Source organism: Netta rufina (genome assembly GCF_964035555.1).
Source record: "Netta rufina genome assembly, chromosome: 3".
Taxonomy (NCBI): Eukaryota; Metazoa; Chordata; class Aves; order Anseriformes; family Anatidae; genus Netta; species Netta rufina.
This window is the reverse complement of record NC_140125.1, coordinates 72,001,795-72,025,962: the sequence shown is the minus strand read 5'-3', so window position 1 is coordinate 72,025,962 and position 24,168 is coordinate 72,001,795. Positions and strand designations below refer to the sequence as shown.

At 39.7% G+C, this 24,168-nt stretch overlaps 1 protein-coding gene across 1 annotated transcript in view; it reads right to left on the bottom strand.

The window, feature by feature from the left end:
- Positions 1 to 22,759, bottom strand: part of CRYBG1 (crystallin beta-gamma domain containing 1) — a gene marked incomplete at both ends in the record, with an annotated part of 60,928 nt that extends 38,169 nt beyond the window's left edge. The window contains 2 exons of the mRNA XM_084284862.1: positions 421 to 1,910; positions 22,724 to 22,759. Coding sequence (XP_084140988.1) covers positions 421 to 1,910; positions 22,724 to 22,759 — 1,526 coding nt within the window. The remainder of the gene's footprint in view (positions 1 to 420; positions 1,911 to 22,723) is intronic.
- Between the last annotated feature and the right edge of the window lie 1,409 nt (positions 22,760 to 24,168).

Here is a 24,168-nt window from a genome sequence, read left to right as displayed (position 1 = left end):
AACCTGAACACATCCCTAACTCGGGGATTTTAATGTACGAAATCTTCAACCGGATCCTCAGTTGACTGGAAACAGCAAAACCACATTAAGGTCAATGAGAGCTGAGCTAATCCAAGCAACAAAAGGGGCAACAATGACGACAGAGCAGTTTTTATGTGTATTAAATTATTCCATATAACAAAACTGACATGAACTGCCTCTACATGAAAGAATTATTTTTCTAACACATGCATATTACAGTGTTTGTTAAGTCGTAACTGTAAATATGATCCAAAACAAACAAACAAACCCCACTTTTTAATTAGCTGAAAATAACCTAGATAGCAAATACATAGCCAGTGCTCCTATGCAATCTTAAATACAAATATAGGCAAAATTACAGCCACAGTGAGAAGGTAAACTGTAGTTTATGTTACTTACAGGCTAATTTTTGTCGTGACAATTTTGGAAGCATCCAAACTCTTCAGCTTCAAGCTGTCTAAATCAGAACTTGTCTGTCTCTCAGCTGGCATACATAGGTCTCCATTTTTAATCCCATCGGTACGCGAGAAAGCTCTTCCATCAGAATCATTACCATGCTTTCCTGTCTTGGTTTCATTTCTGCCTTCAGCAGACACCAAGGCGTTGTTTTCTGTCTTATCGGCCAAAGAAGCTTTGGGAGACTCCAAGCTGTCTTCCCCAAAAGCGCCAGGTGTAGTTCCCTTTTCCACAGAAGTTCTTTTTGTCATTGGGGTACTCTCCGTTGATGCTAAAGGTTGCTTTTTCGAGGAGTAATCTTTTATCTGACTCTTCAAACCAGTAGGGGAAGTGGGGACAGCATCCAACTGGTTCTTTTTATATGACCTTCTCCTTGTGGGGGTCATGGTTGAGATCTGCTGTTTACATTTGTCAGTTTCATTTTTGGATGTGCCTTTGTGAGAAGATACAACTTTGAGGTCCGGGTTATTACCTGGGGAAAAGGAATTCCTTTCAGGAGTCTGTTGAGGAGACTTCAGTTTTCTTTCCGAGTTTATAACCTTGTCTGAAAACACCTCGGAAGGGACATCATCCTCAAAAACGGAGTCTTCTCTTGCAGTGTTCTCGTTCTGGTTTCTCTCTCCATTTGGAATATCACTAGATGACTGAGATTTTCTTCTTTTCCCAGATCTTTTATTAGCAGATTTCTTATCCATCGTGTCCGAATCACCACAACTTTCTTCTGATATAACAGTCACAGGTTCATTAAGGAGTTCGTCTGTTTTTCTAAGATAGATATCAACTGTTAGCACCCTAGCAGAATGTGGGCGTTCACTTGCCACAGTTTCCAGCTTGTATGGCAAATCCTTTGGCGTTGCATGCCCAGGCTCCTCAGACACCCACGTGTTCACTAGCTGCTTGTGGCTTAAGATACTCTTTTCTAAATCTTCACTAGACAAATTCCTCAAGCTTTTTATAAAATCTGGAGTTGTGGAATTATTTATATCTGGGACAGACTCCCTCTCTGGTTCCAACGTTTCCAAATTCAGGTTACTCTCAAAGAAAGAGTTTTTAATGGTTTCACTGCTGCTGCTCCAGTCTGGTGACCACTCGCTGTCAGAAGAGACTCCTCTACCACTCCATTCTGAAATCGTATCGTGATAGAGAGTTCCTGCTTCCCCACTGAAATTATATTCCTGTGTCTCAGAGACGCCACTCACGTTTCTCACTTGCTTCTGTACTGGAAGAGCTTCAGGTCCTTCTTTTAGATGTTTACAGTATATTGGCTGCACTTTGTGAGGCAAAACCAACCTCTCCCCTTTCCAATGGGAAGTGTGATCTAACGAACTTTTGACATTTTTCCTCTTCCCTGTACCAAACAGATTTCCAAGTCTCTCCAAAACCGGTTTCTTTTTGTGCTCTTCTCTCGAACAATCTGGAAATTGCGAGGTGGACTATAAAAACAAACAAACAAAACATTTGGTTAATGCCAAACACGTTTCTTTAATAAGTATGTTTGCACTAATACCACCTTGAAATTAAAAGGGTATGATAAATGGGAAAACAAAACAAACAAGAAAAAAGCCTAACTGCTTACTGAAAAATACGAGTTCTCAAAACAAACAAACCAGCTCAGGAACAGTTAGGATCCCAGGATTCGGTAGGTTTTAGCCTGTGTTTGCTTACAGGTGTGCTCATCTTGTCTTACAACACCTGTGTTATATGTCCCAGATCTCAAACTAATGCACAATTTGGTTAATAATGTGCAAAGCAATAGAGGAAAGCATCTCTGAGTTTGCAGGATTTGGGACACATACTTCTTGGTTGAAGTTTTACACGTTAGAAAAAGAGAGGGGAGATGAACTTTCCTTTCCACGTTGGCTGCTAGATTTGAGCCTTCTGCTTATAGAGAGGAGTCTCAAAGGTGTAAGCTGTGCTACACTTTTTTCGTTTTTCCTTAACGAAGCCCTGTAAGCATTTGGTTTGTGCTTCGGGTCAGAAAGCCGAAAACAACGAAAAGCCGGTCCATCAGTCAACACGCGTTACTGGGTCAAGCGCTGCCCTGCATCACCCTCGCCGAAGTTACCCTCGCAACTTCTAATTAACGCGGTAAACAGGAAACACGCAACCGCCCCGCCGAGCGCACGGGGGCATTTGCATTTTAATACCCGAGCACTTTGCAAACACCGCCGCGACCAGCACCGCCTTTACCAGCCGCGCATCGCCAAGCAGCGATTTGGGGAACAGGGTCCAGCCGCGCCTCCTGCCCCTCGGGCTGCCCCAGCGCCCTCCACGCCCGGTGTTGCCGGGGGAGCCTCCCCCGTAAGGGGGCTGCTGCCGGCGCCCTTCCCCTCCCCGCGGAGCCTCGGGAGGCTTCCCCCGGTCTCCGAGGCGACTGCCTCGGCCCCGTTGAGCCCCATTGAGCCCCGCTGAGCCCGGTTGAGCCTCGCCTCGCCACTCACCGCCCGGCCCGGCGCTGCCGCCCCGCACCGCGCCGCTAAGCCCGGCGCCGGCCGTCTGCCCGCTGCGCCCCGCTCCGCTCCGCTCCGCCTCGCCTCGCCCCGGCCCGCCCCGGCTCGGCCCGCCCCTGTGCCGCGGGCAGCGGCTCCACCTGGCCGGGCAGGGCGCTCAGCCTTCGCGGAGGGGCGCTGCCGAGCCGGGCCGGGCCGGGGGAAGGGAGATGCTGAGGGCGGCCGAGCGCCGGGGGCCGGGCTGCAGGGGGGTGGTGGCCCCGGTCCGGGCGGCGTGAGAGTGAGTCCGCCGCCTCGTGGTGCCGGCGCTCTCCCCGGGCGCTCAATTAGTATCGAATGCTTAATGAGGGCTGAGGTAGTCGTCTTCTAATTAAGGCTTAATGGCTGCTGTGAAGTGGAACAGCCTCGACGGGAAGGACCGCGCCGCTCTCACGCGGGCGCTTCTGAGGGCCCCGCGCGGGGGCGGCGGAGACGACAGGTCAACCGCCCGCAGCGAGTCTGGGCCTCCGGCTACCGAAGAGATGGGGCGTTTTTTACGCTTCCTCCCCCGGGTGAAAAAGCAGCAGGTTATTTGGTTTTGCATCATCAGCAGGCCAGCGACTGGCCTCGAATAAAAACTCCTCCGAGCAGGAGTTAGGAAACGTGGTCTCGGCCCCTGGGGAGCCCCTATCTAACGCTGGCGGAGCGATGTGCAGCAGCTAAGCTTGCCCAAGCACATGAAAACATGCAGAAAGCCTCAAACGAGGAAATTCATACATATAGTTAGCATATCATACTGCAACCAAACAAAATGCCTGTGATCCTTTGTCTTTGCCCACCTTTCTTAAGCGTTTTGCTCATACAACTGGTGAGCAAGTGTACCAGCAACAAGGTCTTGTCCCCAGTGCCCAACAAATAGCCAAGTCAACGATCATGACCCCGACTTCAAGTTTGTTTTTCCTACTTTGTTTTTGTGTGTATGTGTGTTTAGAGTTGATGAAATAATCTGTAAATGAGAAAATTTCGTGTAATTTCTTTCCCTCCCTTCACTGATTTCTTTAAACTGGTAGAACCAAAACACTCCAAGAGGAACGTCAAGGACGGCATAAACTTCATACAGCTCAGACAGTTAAAGTGCTTTTGTGATAACAAAAACAACTACAAATTTCCCTATATCTGATACAACTATCATGAGTAATGCAGCCCAATTACTATCTAATTTCTTGACTCTACGTATGTATTGCCAGTACTAGCTAATTATAGAGAAGGCATAAGGAGACAGTAATGAACATTGCTAGCTAAAAAACAGTAATAATGTGAAATTTGCACAAACACTTAACGCAAGCCAATAAGCAATGAGTAATACCGTCTGAAAATTCATAGTAATTGCAAGTGTGTGGAGGATGCACTACGTTAGTCATATTCAAAACTGCCAAAATACCAAAATAGGGGAAATTTAACTTTATTATGGTGTCAATCTGCATCTTAATATTTGACTGAATAATAGTTGCCAGTCCTCTAAATTAGTTGGGATTGCATTATCAACCTGACAGTCATTACACTTGCAGTCAACCTTTGGGTTTGCAAGATTACACTTGGAAAAAATTAGTTATTTGAACTGTGGATCTGGATTTCTTGCTTCCCAGCAGTTGATTTTCATAAAGTCCATGGGAACTTAATTATCTTTGAGACGTCTCCCCCTTTCAAATGTACTTTAAACTGTCCAACAAGTTCAAAAGGTGTTGGATGGAAGGGAGGAGGGACAGCCAGCCAGTCCAGTCACATAAGCCTTGTTTCCTCAGGGAACGAGGCTAGAAATTTTTGCTTGATCTTGAAATAGCTGCCCTATGTAAACTGTTTTGAAGTAATTTCTTCATACAAAGTACTTTAATTATATACAGCTCTTTCAAAACACATAAAAGGCCAGGCACTTGCCCTGAAGAGCTTGTATTTTAACTGAGATAAATGTAGATGAGCCAGTATTGCCAGTGCAAGAGGGCACAGAGACCAGGGTTCTCAAGATGCAAGAACATGGGGCCCAACCTGACAGAGCACAGCACATAGATGTTTGATTTTCAGAGGGCAAGAAGTATCCTTTCACTGTTGTAGAGGCTCTTTCAATGTGTTTCAGCTTAAGCAGTCTTAACCCTGAGAAATTAGCCATTTCAGAAATCCCTGATCAAAGGCTTTGGCCCACTTTAAAAAAAAAAAGGAGAGAGAGAGAGAGGAGTTGCCTACTCTTTCCTTGGACAGAATGCAGGAAGGTGTTTCAAGTATACTGCATGAATCTTTAAAGCTGTGTTCTAATCTGAAAGCAAAATGCCTTCTTCTTAACCAAGAAATGTAAATCTTGTTTGTATTTATATTCATACCTGTTTATGTTAGCATCAAAATATTTCCTCTGTTTTTGGCTGGTTATTTTTTCTCATTAGCTAATGTAAGCTGCCACAACCAAACCCCTAATTTAAAAGAGTAATTAAACATGTGCTTTGCTGGTCTCCAGCGGATAGAAAGCATAAGCAACTTTGACTGATTCGTTGAATCAGAACTTCAGGCTGTGTCTTGAGGGATCAATTGGGTGTTAGTTTGTCAGATTAGTTCATCTGAGTAAATTGAATATGACTGAAAACACTTCTTAGAGCATGCATTACTGAAAAAAAAAGTATTTTCAGTAGTCATTAGAAATTCTGTGGTAGCTAATAGGTGGAAATACCCAGTATGAACAGTTCTGCAAATTAAACGTGCGTTTGCTAGCATATGTTCACTTTCAGAAGGAAAAAAAGCAATAAACAGTATTTAGTGAAAAGTAGGTTTGACCTCTGTCATTCACTAGAAGACCATACATAACTGGATTTCAAGTAACGTGCGAACTTTAGATACCCTTCTATGTTGAACAATTCTAACAATGTAGGAACCTCCCAATTTCATACCGGAATGCCAGGAATTTTGGATCTCTTCAAATCACAGTGTCATAATTCTCACAATCATGAGAAACAGAAAGCCTGACTTCTAGCAGTCATGTGATACCCCAAGAAGTGCATTAGCCAAAACCATTTAAATAAATAAGCTATAATTCTTCAGGCTCTAGCATTCTGCACAGTGACTGAGAGTCAAATATTCAATGCTTGCAGCGCCAGGCTTCGTTAAGGCTGAAAATTCTGCTGGAGTATTGCTAGCACAATGTGCTATAGAAGTAGTAGGAGGAAAACTGGAGAGAAATCTGTACAAATAAAAGCTAAGGGAGAAAAGTCTGAGCAGCACAAGATCCAGTCAATTCCCTGCTTCCAGTCCTACAGAGAGAAGATTTCATGCCACTCTCCCACTTCCCAGGTGAGTGCCCTAACTACTGAGAGAGGGAGCTGTAGACAGACATAAAAGCTTGCTGCTTTTGCTTGTGTTCCTATTTAAAACACATGGGAAAAAATAACAAAGCATTTGGTCTATTTTTTTTTTTCTTGAAATTTACCGAGGGGACAAAAAGAAAGCTATTTATTTCAAGTTAACCTAAGTGATTTCTATTCTTAACCAGTTACCTTACCATCAGTAAACTAGAATGAATTAATTCAGTTCAGTAAAATATTTTTCCTGGTTTATGCTGACCCTTCCCAACGCCACAAAAGAAGGCTTACTTTCTTAAAAAGTAAGACTATGTTCCTCTAGCCCACGCATTGCCTTCCTCCAAGTAACAAAAGTTTGGCACACGAACACTAAACATTTTTAGAATTTCTTTTAATGTATCAGATTTCAGGTTGACAGTTTCCTCCTCAGAGGCAGAGACAGAAATGCACTGTAAATTTAACAAGTCTATCCGAGCATGGAATTTACTCCCTCCCTCTGCCAGCTCTTTGACTGGTATGCTTACATAGGATAGAAACAGCAATAGTTGGATTTTAAACAGTTTTATTTTTACCTGAGCTCTGTATAAAGGGAGCATAGTTAAATTGATCGGGGAACTTATCTGAATAACCAAGGAGCTATAAATACAAGACTGTTGAGCAGCGTGAAGTGAAATGAACAGAAGTTTTCCTAATAGTCATATTTTTCCACAAACTATTTATGTATCCTATTTTCCACTAAGGATATTTTAGCAAAGCAGTTCATGTATTCAAGAGAATAGGACCTATTTCCAATTTATTTTTTCAGTGTATAACTAAATTTTTAGTTCAAATGTAAAAATTGACCATTTTGGAACAGCATACAGAATAACGAGAACACCAAGCCTACAGATTTAACTTGTTTTTTGAATGAAAATAATCAGCTCAGGAAGCACAAATATAAGTTTAAGTCCCGTATTACTTCTTAGGTGCCAAAAGGAGAGATTTAGATTTAGAATGTATCCAGACAAAACAACAACAACAACCAGTAAGCCTGAAAGAAGCAGATCATGTAAAATCAAATAAATAGAAATACTTCTAAAAAGCTCAGCAAAGGCAAAGAAGCACAAATAAAAATTGAACAGATCATTACATCAGTATTTAGGAAAGGAATTTGATAAAAAAACAGACAGGCTTGTCAGAAAAGGCATGCCTGTTCCCATCTCCTCTTCCCCAAAGCTAGTTATTTCCATACACTAAAATCCTTACCCCCTCCCCTTCTGTCAACACCAGCATCTGTTATTTAAAGAGACACTCTATAAAAATATTGGAGATCAAATCAATTTAATGATTTTAAAAAATTAATCCTATAGGAACCCAAAGATTTCTGGTGGTTTAAGGGAAAAAAGAAGAGTACCGTTCGCCTTACCATGATGATGATAATTCTTTTTGCTGTTTACAGAAGAATAAACAAACTATGGTGTGTGAGATGCAGTCCTGTGTGTCATTAACCAAACCCTTTCTTTTTTTTCTCAGCAATCCTCCCACGCTTTAACCCCTTCTTTCTTCTGGCAGCACTCAGTTAAAAACAAGCAAAAAAGGAAGTAGTATCTGAAATGCGCCTTTCCAACTGATAAGTCATTTGGCAGACAAATTATAGCTATGAAAGGGACTCAATTAGAGGATAGCAGGAAGAGCTGCAGAGGGGTGGCAGCAAGTCCTTCAGCAAGCTCCTCAGCAGACGCAGAGAACCTGTTGCGAAGAGCTCTGAAGTTAGTGTTGGGCAAAAGCCTCACATGCATTAATTAACGTGCAATACTAGAACGTAGATATGCAACAGCAGGAAAAATATACCACACACGTTGGTTCTCACAAACTTGATTCAAGTTTTCTCATCCACATTTAAGATGGCTAAAGAAAAAAAAAAATCACTTCTGCCTTTATTCAGTAAGAGATTGATTTATACAGGCATCCTTGGTTCTTCACCTTCCTGAGCTGGTATTTTAATTATGCATTTTTCTAGGGTATCAAGAAAAAATGAAACTAAGAAGGGATTTGAAAAAGCAGAAAAAAAGCAGCTCCAAAAGTACAAGCAGGAATCATTCAACATTAAAGAACTGAGAGAACATTTAAACTCTCCTGAACTGGGAAGACGTCCAGAAATAAAATTATATGCAAAAAAAATAGCATTAACATAAATTATAGTAGTAGTAAGTCCTTGTGTTTGAATGTAGGAGAAGGTGAGAAAGCTTGATATTAGTTAACCTCACATCTTTGCTCTCAGCATTTCTAGCCTTGGTGCTGGGTCAGAGCTGTACCATTAGATAATCAGTCTAAAGACTCAGCAAGACATCACCTCTTTTGAAGTAAAGAGTGAAAATAAACCCATATTATCTGTGTTTCGATTTAAGATACAGGAACTTGAAAGTGCCTGTCTGTTGAGCAATAGAGGACAAATGGCAAAAGCATTTTGGAGGGGAAGAGACAGTGGCCTGGAAGTCTCTTTGGTCTCTGGAAACAGAAGACACAGCTAATAAATACAACCCATTTCCTTTTGTTTTTTAAATTCTGAATGTAGTTCAGAAAGATAAAGAATCTGATGTGTAAATGTTTTTACAATCACTGTAGGTCTCTTTCTTCTGTTTTGAGAGAAGGCACAGCGTCTTGTCACTAACTCTAAATAATTTGTTGGTAAGTACAGGTTTACCATAAACTGTCTAATTTAGACCGATAGCTCACTGTAACACTTCCCAATTCCTTATAGATTAACTATTTATGTGTAATTACTGGAAACAGGTTTCTTTTGCTCCACATCTAAGCATGTCTGCGACAGACTAAGCTATGAATGTCTGGAAATCAGTTCTTCCTTAAGCATCATCAAATGCTGCTCTTGATCTCTTCCCCTTGCTTTCATGTAAAATTGTTGCTGTCAGTAGGAGCTTCACAGTTCTGAAAGTACATGGCGTTTGAACAAGCTTTGCAACATTTCAGGGCACGTACAAGAATCTCATAAAAGTATCAGTAAGTTCTATGGGCAACCAAAAGTCAGCTACTTTTGAAAAAGACAAAAAAAAGACCTGCAGTTTTCACTAGTGCCACCAAGCTTACAGTCGGTCAAAACCCCACAAGTTAGGTCAGCTAAAAATGTACAAGTGACAACTCACTATGTTTTCCATTCTGTATCTTGCTAATCAAATAAAAGGCATTTTAAGTAGCAGTCTGGATTTCTTTGCTAAGCACAGAGTAAAACTAATGTGTATTCTCAGAAGGGGAGTCTCTTTTTTTTGAAATCTACAAAACTGGACATGGTCCTGAGCAAGCAGCTCTGGGTGTCCCTGCTTGAGCAGGGGGTTGGAGCAGATGGCCTCCTGAGGTCCCTTCCAACCTCAACCCTTGTGTGTGTGTGTGATTCTGAAATTAGGCACACTGAAAACACTTTCTCAAGAGAGTTTATACATTTTTATATTCAATGGTTGTTGGGCAAAGGAGCCACAAATACTCTTAGCCTTTGCCAAACGCTGCACTGATGGTGGCCACCCTGTGCTGGCTAACTGAGCTGGCTCCTCCTGGGCTAGCTCAGGCATCTCAATGTGATCCTGCATATAGCTCCATTTCTAGTGCACTCCCATGCTCAACCTGCTGTTAGCTAGCCCTGAGTGTTCACCAGATGAAGGACTTAGGCTGGCTCACTCTCTGCTTGTACTATGTAGGAGAGCTAAGTCCTTGCAGTTCTAATTCAGCCTAGGGAAAATATGCCTAGGAGTTACACTAAAACACCTAAATGTTTTAGTCTTCCACTGGCACTAGTCCTGAATACCTAGTGATGATAACTTGTGATGTCATTTGAAACTTGGAAAACTGGGGTTCTGTTCACTGTGTGAAACAGTCTGAAACAATACCTAGAAAACTGAAAGTCCTTTTGCTAGCATCATAAGGTTTTTCCCCAGCTCAGGCACTGTAGAAAACAGGCTGTTGGAGGCACACAGGGCAAGAGACAGAAAGCTGTCCTTCTAAGCTCTGCTTTGTTATTGCAAGGCTGTAAAACTGCTAAAGAATAAAGACAAATTGGACTGCAAATTGGACTGCTAATCTGACCAAGCCCAAATTTCATAAAGCAAACAACAAAGAGAACCGCATGTTTGGCATGCTTGCTTTGGGAAGTAGATGTGATGGTCCTGAAATAGGAAAAAGTCGCTGTGTGTATGTTTATGACTGAAAACGATCCAGGAGGATGAAAAATGACAATACTTAATCAAAGGGTATTTAAATGTGAAATTAATAGAATCTCTCCTCTCCACAGACAGTCTCATTAAATAGATAAAAATCATGCAACGTAACTTCCATTACAAATTATGCCAGGGTACCATTTGGGATCTTTAAACAAACAGAACCTTTCAACTGAATGGTGTCTCAAGTCAACCCCCCCCCAGTATGAAGGCACCCAACGTAGCAGGTGCTTTGGAAAATCTGGGCTTGATAGTCTATGTGCTTCAAAGAGGCCTCTTCTAAAACGTAAGGAGTGTTTACATCCCTTGATAACTTCTTTGATGTACAGAGTTTTCATCTTGCACAGATGAAGAGTATTAAAGTACAGGGAACTATTATTACTAAAATACCTTATCCTGACTTTATAAAAATGGATGGACATCTCATTTTACATTTGAATTACAATGTTATAAATGTTATAATTTAGTGTTTATTCTAAATAACAGTGTTCACCTGAGGCTCCCAGAATTCCCTCAAACTAATTATTATAATAATTGTCACAGAGAATTGCCTTATTATTAATTACAGTAAACTTTATAAAACCAGTACAGAGAAGATAGGAGTGACTCAGGACCCACTGGTTCCCTGCAGTGGGCAACTCTTTGCTCTTAATCCCATGGTTACATCAGTATCACTTAATATTTACCATTAAGCAACAGGAACTTCTAAGAGAACTTTTTAATGAAATGCACTTATATTCTTAGGTATGTTTATATTAGGCTCCAAACAGATGTAATTATTATATAAAACATTAAAATAAACAATATGTGCTTGTCCGGAAAACAGATATATTATTACTTCTGAAGAAAAAGGGAGATGCATGTCTTCCTGCTATTAAGGATCTATTATTACAGACATGCTGCATCAACCTGCTGTGCACACAGACTACTAAATGCTAACTGCTAAAGAGATGTAGCTACAGCAGCACCTGAATCTCACTGGTATTACCAGTGGATAATTGGATGAGTGTTAAATATTCCTACCTGGTATTCTTAAAAAGAGGGGAAAAAAAAACAGGTGCGTGTATATTTTTTGATTAAGAATCATGTAATAGGGAAGTGCATCAAGCTGATTTAAGCTGTGCAGTTCACAAATACCAACGTTTCCAGGAAATGTCAAGAAATACACAGGATTATTGATTCCACACTTCAATTTCTGAATAAAGATATTAGTTTGGACACTGGCCAATCCACCATGCTCTGGGACTGCATTGGTGCCTGTGGTTTAGAACAAAGAGGCATTACAAGAGGCACTTTTTGAGTTAACCATTAAAAGCATCAGGGTTAAGCAAATACAGTTTTAACCACCAGAGTCACTGTGTGCAGCCCAAACTGATTGAGAACCTTTCTAAAAAACGTCTGGTAAAAGCACTGCTCCCTTAGCACCTCTGGGAGGACCACTTTGTACGAGCCCCCTCCACTGATCCTCGGTGCCTGAGGCCACAGGAGGCACCTGGGACAGCCCGGTGAAAACCTGGGAGGCTCCAAGTTCTTCCTGTCCACAGGAGCAAGGAGCGTGTGTGTTCTCTCCTGTTCCTACTCCACCGCTCCCCTCCTACGCCTTCCTGGCAGCTGGCTGGGAAGGGGTGGGAAGAGAAACCTCTGCTATGCCATGCAGCTTTCCCCAGCTACCTAACCTTTTTGTCTTCAAGTGACTCCAGCTTCTGTCTCTGCTGCAACTCGGGCTTTCCCAGCCAGCCACACAAGGAGAGGAGCCTGATGAGTCTCTCCTGAACAGCAGCCAGCAACAGGCAGGGTGAGCTGCTCTGTCGCTGGGTAGCTGCTTAGAAAAAAAACAGGACACAAATTGTATATACCTTTCTTATGTTTGGAAAGGGTTTTTTTCTTTCTTTCTTTTTTTTTTTTCCCCAGCTCCAGAAGTTGTAAACTTACATGTTCAAAATTAAGTCCTACATGCCAAAGAAAAAAACAGACCCTCAGCATTCCCAGAAGCAAAATAATCAAAACACCTCTGGAGAAGAGGGGAGGTGCACATTCAGAACTACCACTGATAAGCCTTCTGAAAATCACAAGTTTCTCGAGAAGAAATACCAAAAAGTAAACAGATCTTGATGTTCTTTTTATCTAAATACTGGTTTCTAAACATTTACCATGTAGTCTGTTCAGACTTTTTAAGGCATTTCAACAGCTAGGCTCTTCAATACTCCTCCTAGACAACTTATTCTCTTTTTCAGCAAATATACCTTAGAAATTAAATAGGTAAAAAGAGAAGAAAAAAAATGAGGGGGAGGTAAAGATGGGAAAGGAAAAGAGGTTGTGTTTTTCCTTGCATGTCATAAGGTGTAATTTAGAGGAAATTACCTTGTCATGTCCCATTTTAAAAAGCAACATTTATAGAACAAAACATTATATTCTATTTAAATTTGCAGATATTGTTTGCAACCACAACAAACTCAAAACTTATCTGTTGAAATGTAACCCACTCTGCTTTAGAAAATTATCTGAATAAAGCTAGTTTGTAGGAATGGGATTATTTTAAAATCCCTAAATCTCACTCAAACAGTTTAGGCAATTCTTAATTAAACTGGATCACTCTTTCCACTTGGGATCCCCACAAGGGATAAGTGAAGAAGCATTTCGGCATATTCACTATAATTCAGTTCTCAGGACGATATAACCAGAAAGATGAAGTTTTTTGTGACTGCCCTGTGCAAACCCATTATTATACTGCAGTTGGAACTACAGAGCAATAAATTACACATATATCATTTACGTACATACACACACTTTCCTAGTTGTCCCAGACACTATATAGAGTATAACAGAGCAAAAGCCTGGTCAGGAGGAGTGAACTCATACTAAAAGCTTTGTGTTGCAATCTTTGCAGATCTGAGGGTGCACAGGTGTGCTGTGGATATGCTGAGCCACCTGATCACGTACCATGGCAAAATGGAAATACGGTTACACCCAGAGAGAGAGCACAGCTGGCTGCCAAGGACCCGAAAGCCTTTCCAACACATTGCACAAGTGTGGAAGTGGTACAAGAAAAGCATGATGCAAAGCAGTCTGCAGCTCTCCACACGGATCACTACACAATAGCCTCGCGTGGAGGCCGGAGACAAACTCCCAGTGAATCAAACAGCAGCTTCACAGGACTGTACTTACCGAGGGAAAGAGAAGGGAGGAGTATGCCCTTTGGGAAGAAGGTGGAAAAGCACCTGGTGTCATCCTAAGAAAGACTTATATGGTAGCATGAGCAACACCAATGGGATGTTGAAATGCTACCCAGCTAGGTGTTTGGCATGATGATACATGAAGGTGGGGTAGATAAACGGTGCCCACTGATAACGCTGGACTGCCCGGCGTGCGCTCCCGCGTCACCATTACCAGGCTCATTACGTACGGTCCATATTTGATCACTGACGACAGACTTCCTCACCGCTTTGCAAGGCATGAATGGCTCCCTGCTTAGGGACAGGCTGCATATTATCCAGTGCTTCGGTTCTGAAGAACTCAGCACTATCAGACATTCTGGATGACTGCTCGTGTGGCTGCCTCTTAAGCAGTTGCTAACTATCTCTAACACATTTTCACCCATTGCATCTCCTAAATTTCTTCACAGCATTACATGGCGCATGTAATAACTAAAATGAAATTAAATTCCAAGCATAGCTCAACACAAAGACTATGTGTGATGCAAGTCTAATGTGAAGTTGGACATGGCTTCTTTACAATTCTCCTGTTTTGAGGAGAAGTGTTTAAGTGTTTGGAAGGAGAGTGCTCTCAGTAACACCTGTCTTAAGTTGCCAGCCAAGAGTAAATAAATGTATGTTGTCTGATACATGTTACTGTTTTTTTCTTTTAAACAGCATGTAAGATGTTTTCAAGGACTCAACCAGCTGCAAGAACTGGACATAACCTAAAGGTTATTTTTAGGAAATAAGAGACTCTTATAGAGTCTTTTAGGAAATAAGAGTGTCTTAAGCCAGGTTGCAAATAGCAAAATTAACACCTTTTAAAGTTAATACAGAAATGAATTTGTGGTTCGAATGGGGATAAAAGGTGTAACAAGCTGTGAATATGGAAAAAAGTGGAATGACAAGGAAATTGCAATGATGCCATCCATCTAGTCAGCAGGATGGTATTTTATTAAGCAGAGAAGTAATTGTGTTGAGCAATGCTCAGAGAGCTTCTGTCACAGATAGCTGAGAACCTCTCTTGTACTCTAATTACTTCTAAATTTCAAGAGGTTTGGAAGATAAAAGGATGAGAAGTCTTCAGTGTGCTGTGTTACAAAGCCAATTCATAATAATCAGATAGTTTTGTAGTGCACCTGGTGTCCAAGCATTTTGATATCAGGACTTCTCAGAATTTCGGCCTCTCCCTACACAGTACGTATGACTGAGCGTATATACCTAGCTGCTGGATTCCTCTACCTTCATTATTAACAAATGCAGTTGAATAGAGGCCACCTAGCAATTTTTTTTTTTTCTGTGAACGAACCACAGTTTTGTATCCAGAGCATCTTTGCTGCAGTGCTATCTGTGCTTGCTGTGTCCTGGGAAATCTAGGCGGAATGATGCTTAACCAAAGGCACATACTATTATGGATACTCTTATCTCAGTAATTCTTACTCTGTTGTATACCTCGCATCAATCATGCTTCAAGGAAAATTCTAGTATGCGTGGCTTACATTTCTGGGGATGCAATTACCATGGTAATTCTTCTAACCAGAGACATAAAATAAATCAGATCTGCATTAAGACCCTATTGGAAGAGTCCTAGAGAAGTGTAACAGCTTACTGTGTCTCCTGAACACTCCTGCTTTGGTTTTGGTTTTGCTATCTTTCCTATCTGCCATGAATTTAATCTGCAAACAAGTAATTACTGTTACTTTGGTTCGGGCATTCTTTGGTTCCACCCTTTCTTTCTCTCCTCTCTGGTATCCCTCTTGTGCCCTTTTCCTCTCTTACTTAGGCCTTGACAAAGCACAGACACAGATAAAGCAATGAAGTGCAATCATCAAAAGCAGAAGTGCCTAATGTACACACATTCATAGTGTTTATCTTTTTTTTTTTTTTTCTTTATTGCAGACACAATATCTGAGATCCATCAGCCTGTGAAGCATCGCCAGTGTTGACTTACAGCTGCAGGTGGCTGTCCTGCTGCCCTGATTCAGCCTTCTTGCAGGTACGCTGGTACCCTTGTGCTACGAGAAGTGAATTGGTTGCACAGGGGCTTTGCTACTTCTCTAGCTCTTAGTGTGAATGCTAAGAAATATTTATATTAAAAGACAGTACAGAATTAACAAAAATGCAGTTCAGTCTTCCACTGCTACTTAGCACTGTTCTTTGGGAAGACCTGGCCAACATCCTCTTTAGGAAGAAGAGGGCAACATGTGGGTTCTTGCTAGCGGGTGGTATTACATAATGGCTGTCGGTACATGCTGGGGCCAGTTTTGCCTCGTCTACATGACACTGAGCATCCCTTTCTGTCAGGTATACTCATGGTAGTCAACACTGCTATTACATCTGTAGACCGTGCTCTTAAATATTGTCTTAATGGAAAGCCTACTGACAGAACCTATCTCCAAATTACTCTCCCTGCAGTCCTTTGTTGATCTTAACACTTTACCAGATCATTTTGGGTTAGTGGTTACGACACTACTCACCAAATACTGTTGAAAAGTAATTTAAGATACAGTGGCTTCTCTGAGCACAAGTGTCTGTGGGAGACATCAGTGCGACTTAAGTGGTCAGCTTTTAAATTCTGTCCCAGTTCTGTACTTTCTGGCTTCTATGATGACTACAGTACTATTTACATTTTGTTTCTTATTGGTTGTTGTGTTGTTGGTTTTTTAATTATGAGTTGCATATTTATCAACTAAATCATTCTGAAAGAATATTTCAGTATTAATCATCTTGAACTATTGCAAAACATAACATGACTCAGAGCTAAGCATCCTATAAAAACTTTAAAAGTTTAAACAACAGACAGAGCAAATTAAATATTTGCCAAGTGTAGTATAAATCCTTTGTCAACCATATAAGAAATGCTGGCAGGGCTAGGACAAAATGAGGCATTCTTTTTCCCTTCCCACATCTCTCCACCCTACTCAACTGGTTTGGTTTGAAAATTTGATTACTTTTTTTATTTATTTATTCCTCCATGAATTTCAAAGCAAAGACTTCAGTGCTCTTTTCCTATTAACATCACTTTCTTGCCCAAACAACAGTATGGTTGAAGCCTAAGAATAGGTACAAATTACATAGATAGGATAAAAGGAAAAAAAAAAAAAAAGCAACTCAGATGAACTATTATAACTTTCTCATGTTTTCCTAGACTTTTTGACCACAATAAGGAATTATGTGCTGGGCAGCCAGCACAATAACATCCTATTAAAATCCATATTATAAGCCACACAGACAATGAATAATGTAGCTATTCTAAATTTTGTCAAGAGAACTCTCATGTGATCCATGCTTCATCATATTTGATCTTTTTCCATTCTCTCTGTACACTCTTCGCTTCAATTCGTACAAATACATCAAGAGGGTGATCCCAAATCCATGGCTCATGGAAAACTTCCCCCAAATTTTAATAAAGTCATACATACATGCAAATACATATAAATCCATCTATAGATATATAAAAATATAAATAAAAAACTTACATCCTTTCTAGCCTATAAAAATCTCTATTGCTGTATTTTTGGTTCACTTAAAGCATAGAAATTTATTTCTCCAGGTTTCCCATAAATTAGTGCCTTAGAGGCCCACTGCATGCAGGTGGCTGTCACAGACAAATCTGGTTATTTACGGAGGTTAAAAGTTATGCTTTAAAATTTAAAATATGGGAGGCTACTCTCATCTCTGCCGTAATGACACTGGGGAGCGTCATGATTAAAAAGTAGGCCTACTGGAGTAAGTACAAGCATGATTATTTGAAAAGGGAATAAGTAAATGCCAGTTTTTTGTTGAAGAATATTATGTGGAGATGGTCATGGGATTTTGTACCTATCTTCCTAGTAACGGGGGTGGGGGGAAGAGGAATATGATTCAACTCGTTAAGCCTCGGGGGTAGAAAGTGCCATTATTTCAAGGAAACAAGTCACACCCGTTGCGAGGAGGGTGACTGGAAGCATCATGCGGCAGCAGTGAATTATCTGCACTGAACACACGGTACTAGTGAGGCATGAAACCCAGATTTAGTGACCTCTGCTATATTGCTCATGCTAGGAATGACAGGAGTTCTACCAGGCAGAGAACACAACAGTTATACTGAAGAAGAGGAAGGAGAAAACAAACAAACACACACACACAATTCAGTACAATTAAAGTACATTACTTGACACAACAATTGAGCATAAATATAATTAAGGCGATAGAAACTCCAGAAAGAATTCTGACGTCCAGCACAACACCAAGCAGAATATTTTCCCTGGTGGTGTTTTTTTTTTATTATTACTATTTGTTTTGGTAATACAGAGTTTGTCCTGCTCCAACATTTGCTCCGCTAGGAAGGTATAGCTTATTCCAAAGAGTTGAGGACCTATCCAGATTTTAAAAGAGAACAAAACAAAACCAAGATCAAGCCCATCCACACCTTCCAGTCTCCTCTTTAGTAGTTGCCTTGCTGTACCTGCCCTTCAGCTCAAAGGAAAAAAGTCCTAAAATGTCATGTAACTTCCCCTTCCTTTTTCCCGAGTGTTTGCACAAAGCAGGTTAAGTGCTTTCTCGATTTTTTTTGTTCTCATCTAGAAAATACACAAAAGCAAATACGCTTGGGCTTTGCATGACTCAATGGTAGGACTTTGGCTATAGGATTTTGTTTAGCTTTTCGATTCCAGGCTGAGGAAGGATTCCTTTTCTTCTTTCCGTCTGAAATTTTGGGAGGAGATTGGTTAACCACTGAAAGGCCTTATCTCTTGAAAACTGTGGTGAACCTTACGACAAAGACTTGCACTCCTCAGGGCAGGCTCCGCTCACTTATCCACAGACTGATAATTCTGTTGTCTTACTCTTCACCTGCTTTCTCGCTTACTTGGTACTGGAAGTTTATCAAGCAGCAGTATAAAATGCTTTGCTTGCACAATTTGTAACTGGCAGTTTTGTTATTTCTTGAGAAAATAAAACACTGTAAGGAGAAACACTATGAGGACCTGGGCTGGATTGCTAACATTACTCTGAGCAAGGCAGAAATGAAATTGAAGAAGTACATGAGGAATCTGAAACTGAAAATATCCTAGACCTTGACTAGCTTATCATCTCGTAAGACGAGTTAAAGGGCAGGAGGACTTTTGGATCTGTATATCTGCTGTCTCAGGAATATGGCAAAAGCAGTGATAGAATAAACTCATTTAATCCAGTAATTTGACACAGAATCAAAATGGGCTTCCATAGCCACACCTGGGTGTTAGAAGTACTCCACCCAGTTTTCTTAGTTAAATATTCATGTCATAGGACTGAATCTTTGTGTGAAAGGCAGTGGTTGTGTTCCGGTAGCAAGTAGGTGTGAGAACTCTTATCTAGATGGAGAATCCTGAGAAACCTTTACACAGGTACCTGGTTATAGGACTCAAAAAATGACTAATCAACAGCTTGATGTAAGAAGGGAGACAGTGTTAGAGCACACGTATGGGACTGTTAGAAAAAAAAAAAAAAAAAAAAAACAAAAACAAACAAAAAAAACCACTGTTTAGACCTAAATATCCTGCAAGGAATTTGAAAGTCTAGATTTTTTGTAATCATTGATCCTAGTAAAGAGAAAATGTACAAATAATGAAGGAATAAAACACTATTTACATTCACTTATTTTACTATCAGCAGAAGCCAATCTAAATTTAAAATTGTTCTTTACAGGAGCAAATACATTTCAGCCTAACTAAATGGGAACCTATCAGCTTAAAGCCTATTTGTCTGTAAACTACATAATTTAAGGTCATTTGAGTTTGCGCTATTGCAAGTAGGACTCCTCTATTTGTATTGGCATCCATGTTATCCCTATTGAAACTGTATTACTAAAAAATACACATGTATCTGTGATTTAGTCCTCAAATTGAATTATTATTTATTTGAAGAGAACCGAATGCAACAAACATTCAGGAAGTTGCTTCTTCATCCATAGGAAGAACACTGGCCACATTGCTTTATTAATTTAAACAGCCTTCAAAATATATAAAAAACCTGTCATAAAATCATGGCCACAGCTGTTTGCTTCATGTAGTATAGCCAATATGACAGCTCAGATAATCTTCAGTGTCGATCTGCACAGACACTCAAAGATAAATATAAACAGGAATCTAATCAAGCTGTTTTCATTCATTTACAGACAAACTCAGAGACATAAAATACTCCTCCTACGTAGATCCAAGCAAAATTTGATTGTGCGAACACAACCACGTACAGATTGCATTACTTGGGTAAATGAAAGGAATACGCAGAATTTTATAAATCTAGATATAGAGTACTTTGCAGAAGTAACATCTAGAAATATTTTGGCCATTTTGTTTTGGTTTGTTTGTTTGTTTTGTTTTTTAAGTATTTAATAGTGTTACCAAACTTATTTGCCAAAATAAAGGTAAACTGTGAAACTTCATTTCTTTAAAACAATTGTTTTGCATAAAGGACTGGAAGAGTCAAGAAAATGAAATGTATTTTTATTTTTCTATAATTTATTAATTTCTCATAGATCTAGTTGCCCCCAGTGATTTAATGATTATATGCTATTTACATGTTTGGTAAGTGCACTTAAAGCAACCTTGTTGATTGTTATATAGGTGTTATTTTCAGTTGTTCAAATCAGAAGCTTATGATATAACAATGTGATATATTCCAGACTGCTTTGCAAAGGGAAAAAAATGTGGAGATCTTGTACAGAACTAGGAATACATCTGAATCAGCATCAAAAGTATTTGATGAGAGAACAATATTGATATAGAATGATGTAGCTTTTTTTAAAAAAAGGATGTAGTGAGAGGAAATATTTTATCCTTGTAATTTTGGCAACACGAGATTTATTGACTGAGCAACACTATCAAACAAGTGAATTTAAACATTTTTTTTTAGTTTCCTTATGCTTTACCACCACTATTTATGAAAGTTAAATAAAAAGAAAGAGGAAGAAAGGTGCATTGTATATCAAGAAAAGTTGCTGTGCAGAACTAGAATGGGTAAGATGAAGATTTGTTAAACAACTCTGGAAGAAGATGAAAGGCAAAAAACAGGGTATATTATGATAGAAGTTTATTATACACTAGTTAATTGGGTGGAGAGAAGACTGTTTTTTGATCAAGCAAAGGAAGCATCCAAAAGGACAGAACCTGACAGCTTTAATTACGTCTTGGAATTAATTTTATTTTTTTTCTGCTGGAAAAGAAATACACGACAGAGACAGTCCAACAAGTTCTTGGAATATGCTGGGGACAGCTTTTTCTTCAGAAGGTGAAGAAAACTATTAAGGGAGTGGCTATTTTAGATCTTCTGCTGACTAGTAGGCATGAACTGGCTGAGCGGAAGGGAATTTAGGTGAAAGTGAACTTTGTCATTTAGCGATCACTACTACTAAAAGAAAAGGGAAAACAGCAATATATATATATATATATATTTATTTTTTTTTCAGAAAAATAAAAAAGTAAACAAGCTCCAGAGACAGATAAGCAAGGTTTCTTAGGAAGACTGTTTAATTAGTAAAAGAATGCAGGAGAGCTTGTCTGTTTAAGTCATTGCTAGAGTCAGGTCTTAATTATCTGAGGTAAAGGGAATAACCTAAATTAGGCAAAAACAGAGGATAATACAAATTAGGCTGTGTAAATTAGTCTGCAAGACTCTCTTTAGTACATTCACCTTTAAAAGGCTTATGAACAGATTTCTGTAGAGAGGAAAGCAACAAAGAGGAGTCTGGTGCAAGCAGCTTATGCTCTGTGTCATGCAGTTTTGTACCGCTCTCCCACAAGAAGTGCTGAGGGAAGACAGGGTTTCATTAAAGCCCAATCCCCATAATTCATCTGTCATCATCAGTGACTCTATATTATTATGCACAATACCAGATTATCCCAATACAAAAGAACTGCTGAATTTTCTCTCTTTCTCTCTCTCCACCCTGATTCCTATGAAAAAGGAAATTAATTAATTAAAAGAAAATTAATTTCCTTGATTTTTTGTATTTATCTGACAACCAGACCTTTGTGAGAATTCTCTGCAAGAAGTTAATACACATATCCATCAAAGACAGTGACACTGTGAACAGCAATTTGTTCTATTGGGAAGCTAAGTCCTCAGCTGGCTTCGACTGTAATAGAAATTTCATCCCATTTCCAGTACAGCAGCATTTTGCAGTTTCATAACTGTGCTCTGTTTATGGGCGTGTTTCTACAGTATCAGTGGAAACAAGATGCTGAATGAGACCACAAGGGATGTTTGGGGTTTACATTACTTGTCTATTCAATTAAAGACCAATGAGTCTTTTGCAAAGGCTTCATACACAAACTATTAGATGAGATTTCCAGGCTTGACCAGACTAGACAAGACATTTATTTGTTTTAAAGACAAAATAGTTTAGGTTCTTGTCATATATACTCAGATGAAAATTAGTTCCACAACCAAGAAAAAAAAAAAAAGCTTTTACAATTATTGCACTTTTGTTAAAGTGGAAAAAAAAGTCTCTCTCTCTACATGGAAAGATTAAAATAAAGACAAGAACGGCATTGCACAACCTTGTCTGCAATCTGCAATGAAGTTCTCACATTAGAACAGAAGTAATTAGCATTTTCCCTAGCTTGCGTCCATGCAACAATACTGCTGCCAAGCACATGAGTAACACTACATGAACTACATGAACACTAGAAAACTAATGCATAGCTATTTCTCCTTCTCTGGAATAAAACTTTACATAGGAAACAGTACAGGTTAAGTGAGAAACTATGAAAGCGCAAGTGCTGTTCCTTTATTATTTGGCTTATATATATTTTATGAACAAAAGGAAAAAGGCATATGGTTTGTGAGAGCTTGTGGAAGATCTCCTCGAGCCATTTCCTTTGTTGGCTGTTCTTGCCAGCTATAGTCATTATGTACCTTCCTTATTTCCGTATATGATATTCATTTGAAAAATTTCCAGTACTTCAAACATAGGTCTTTCAAAGGAGGATTACAATTATACCTAGTGTTAAATTCTGTTTTCAGATTAGTTGTCCTTTTTATTATATATATATATATATATATATATACATGTTATATGTACACACATGCTTTATGTAAACAGATACTTAGTAGTCTCTTACCTTTCTAAGTGCTGCTGGTAATGAGGCAGTAGACATTGATATTGCTGGAATAACATAAGCGTGTGGACAGATTACGGATGGTAGTTGGTTTTCTTGCACAGTATAGCGTCTGCCTGATATATCATAGTACCTGAAAGGAGAGTAAACATTGTCCAATTAATACATGCTAGTGAAATAAAGTCTGAGCTAGTATCCATTGTATTTCTTGACAAAACACACTAAGCTGTTTTCTCCCGTTGTACTACTTTTGGGCCTCCAGTACTTCTGAAGTTTGATTTTATTTATTTATTTATTTATTTTTAATTTGGCCATACTACTCACTGCTTTTATTTAGATATTAATTCATCCCAGCTGCTTCAGCTATCTGAGACTCTAACTTGTCAGCTTTTTCCTGATACAAAACCAAATGAAACTGATTACAATATTCAGCAAGGTAACCACATCAGAGCCACAAGGCAGAAAAATTAGTCCTATTATCTTATGACACTCCACCTCTACAGACACAGCAGATTACAACATTTGGGGTTTATAGTTCCATGTTACATCACACATTCTGCTGACCTTCCCTCTTGAAGCAGTCTCAATAAAGAGTCAGTTGAATTGACAAAACTGAAGGACATTTATTGGAAAGATACTGCCACAGTGACAGTATCTTTTTTTTCCTTATTTATTTTCAGTGTCAATTTTGAAATTTGGAATGCAAAGAATGTAGAAAAGTTCATTTGGTCTCCTCATGGGTGAGAAATAAACAAGTAAAAACCAACCACTGACAACTTATATCATGTCTTGCATTTCACTGTCTGAAAAAAAACAAAGTAGCAAGAATAAAGAATTCTCTGAAGATACGGTTTCATTAAAAAGTTTGATTAAAAATGGCATTTTATATATTTAGTCCTTTAGATGAGTCAACAATTAGTTAAAATTCAGCTTTTTTTAATGGATGTATTTTGATATTTTTATTTCAAAACCGGACTGCCTTTTTGCATGGATCATGTGATAATTCAGGTTGGAAGGGACCCCAGGAGGTTTCTTTCTGGTTCAATCTGCTGCCTGAAGCAGGGTCAGCTATGGGATCGGGACAGGTTTCTCAGGACTTTAACCAGTCTTGAAAGCTTACAAGCACAGAGACATCAGAGTCTCATTGGGCAACAGTGAAAATGCTTTCCCTTATGTCCAGTCTGAATCTCTCTTTTCTCAATTTTTGCCTGTTGTCTCTTATCCTCCCACCATGCACCAGTGTGGAGAGTCTGTCTCCATCTTCTTGGTGGCCTCCCAGGTGTCACGGGGCCTCCAGGTCCCTCCTCACCCCCCAAAGCTGCCTCCTCTCCCAGGCTGAATGAGCCTCGATCCTCCATCCTCTCCACACATGGCAAGTGCAACCTTACAGGCAAACCCCGACTGTATCAGTGGCCTTCCACTGAATTCACCCCAGTTTGAAACACTGA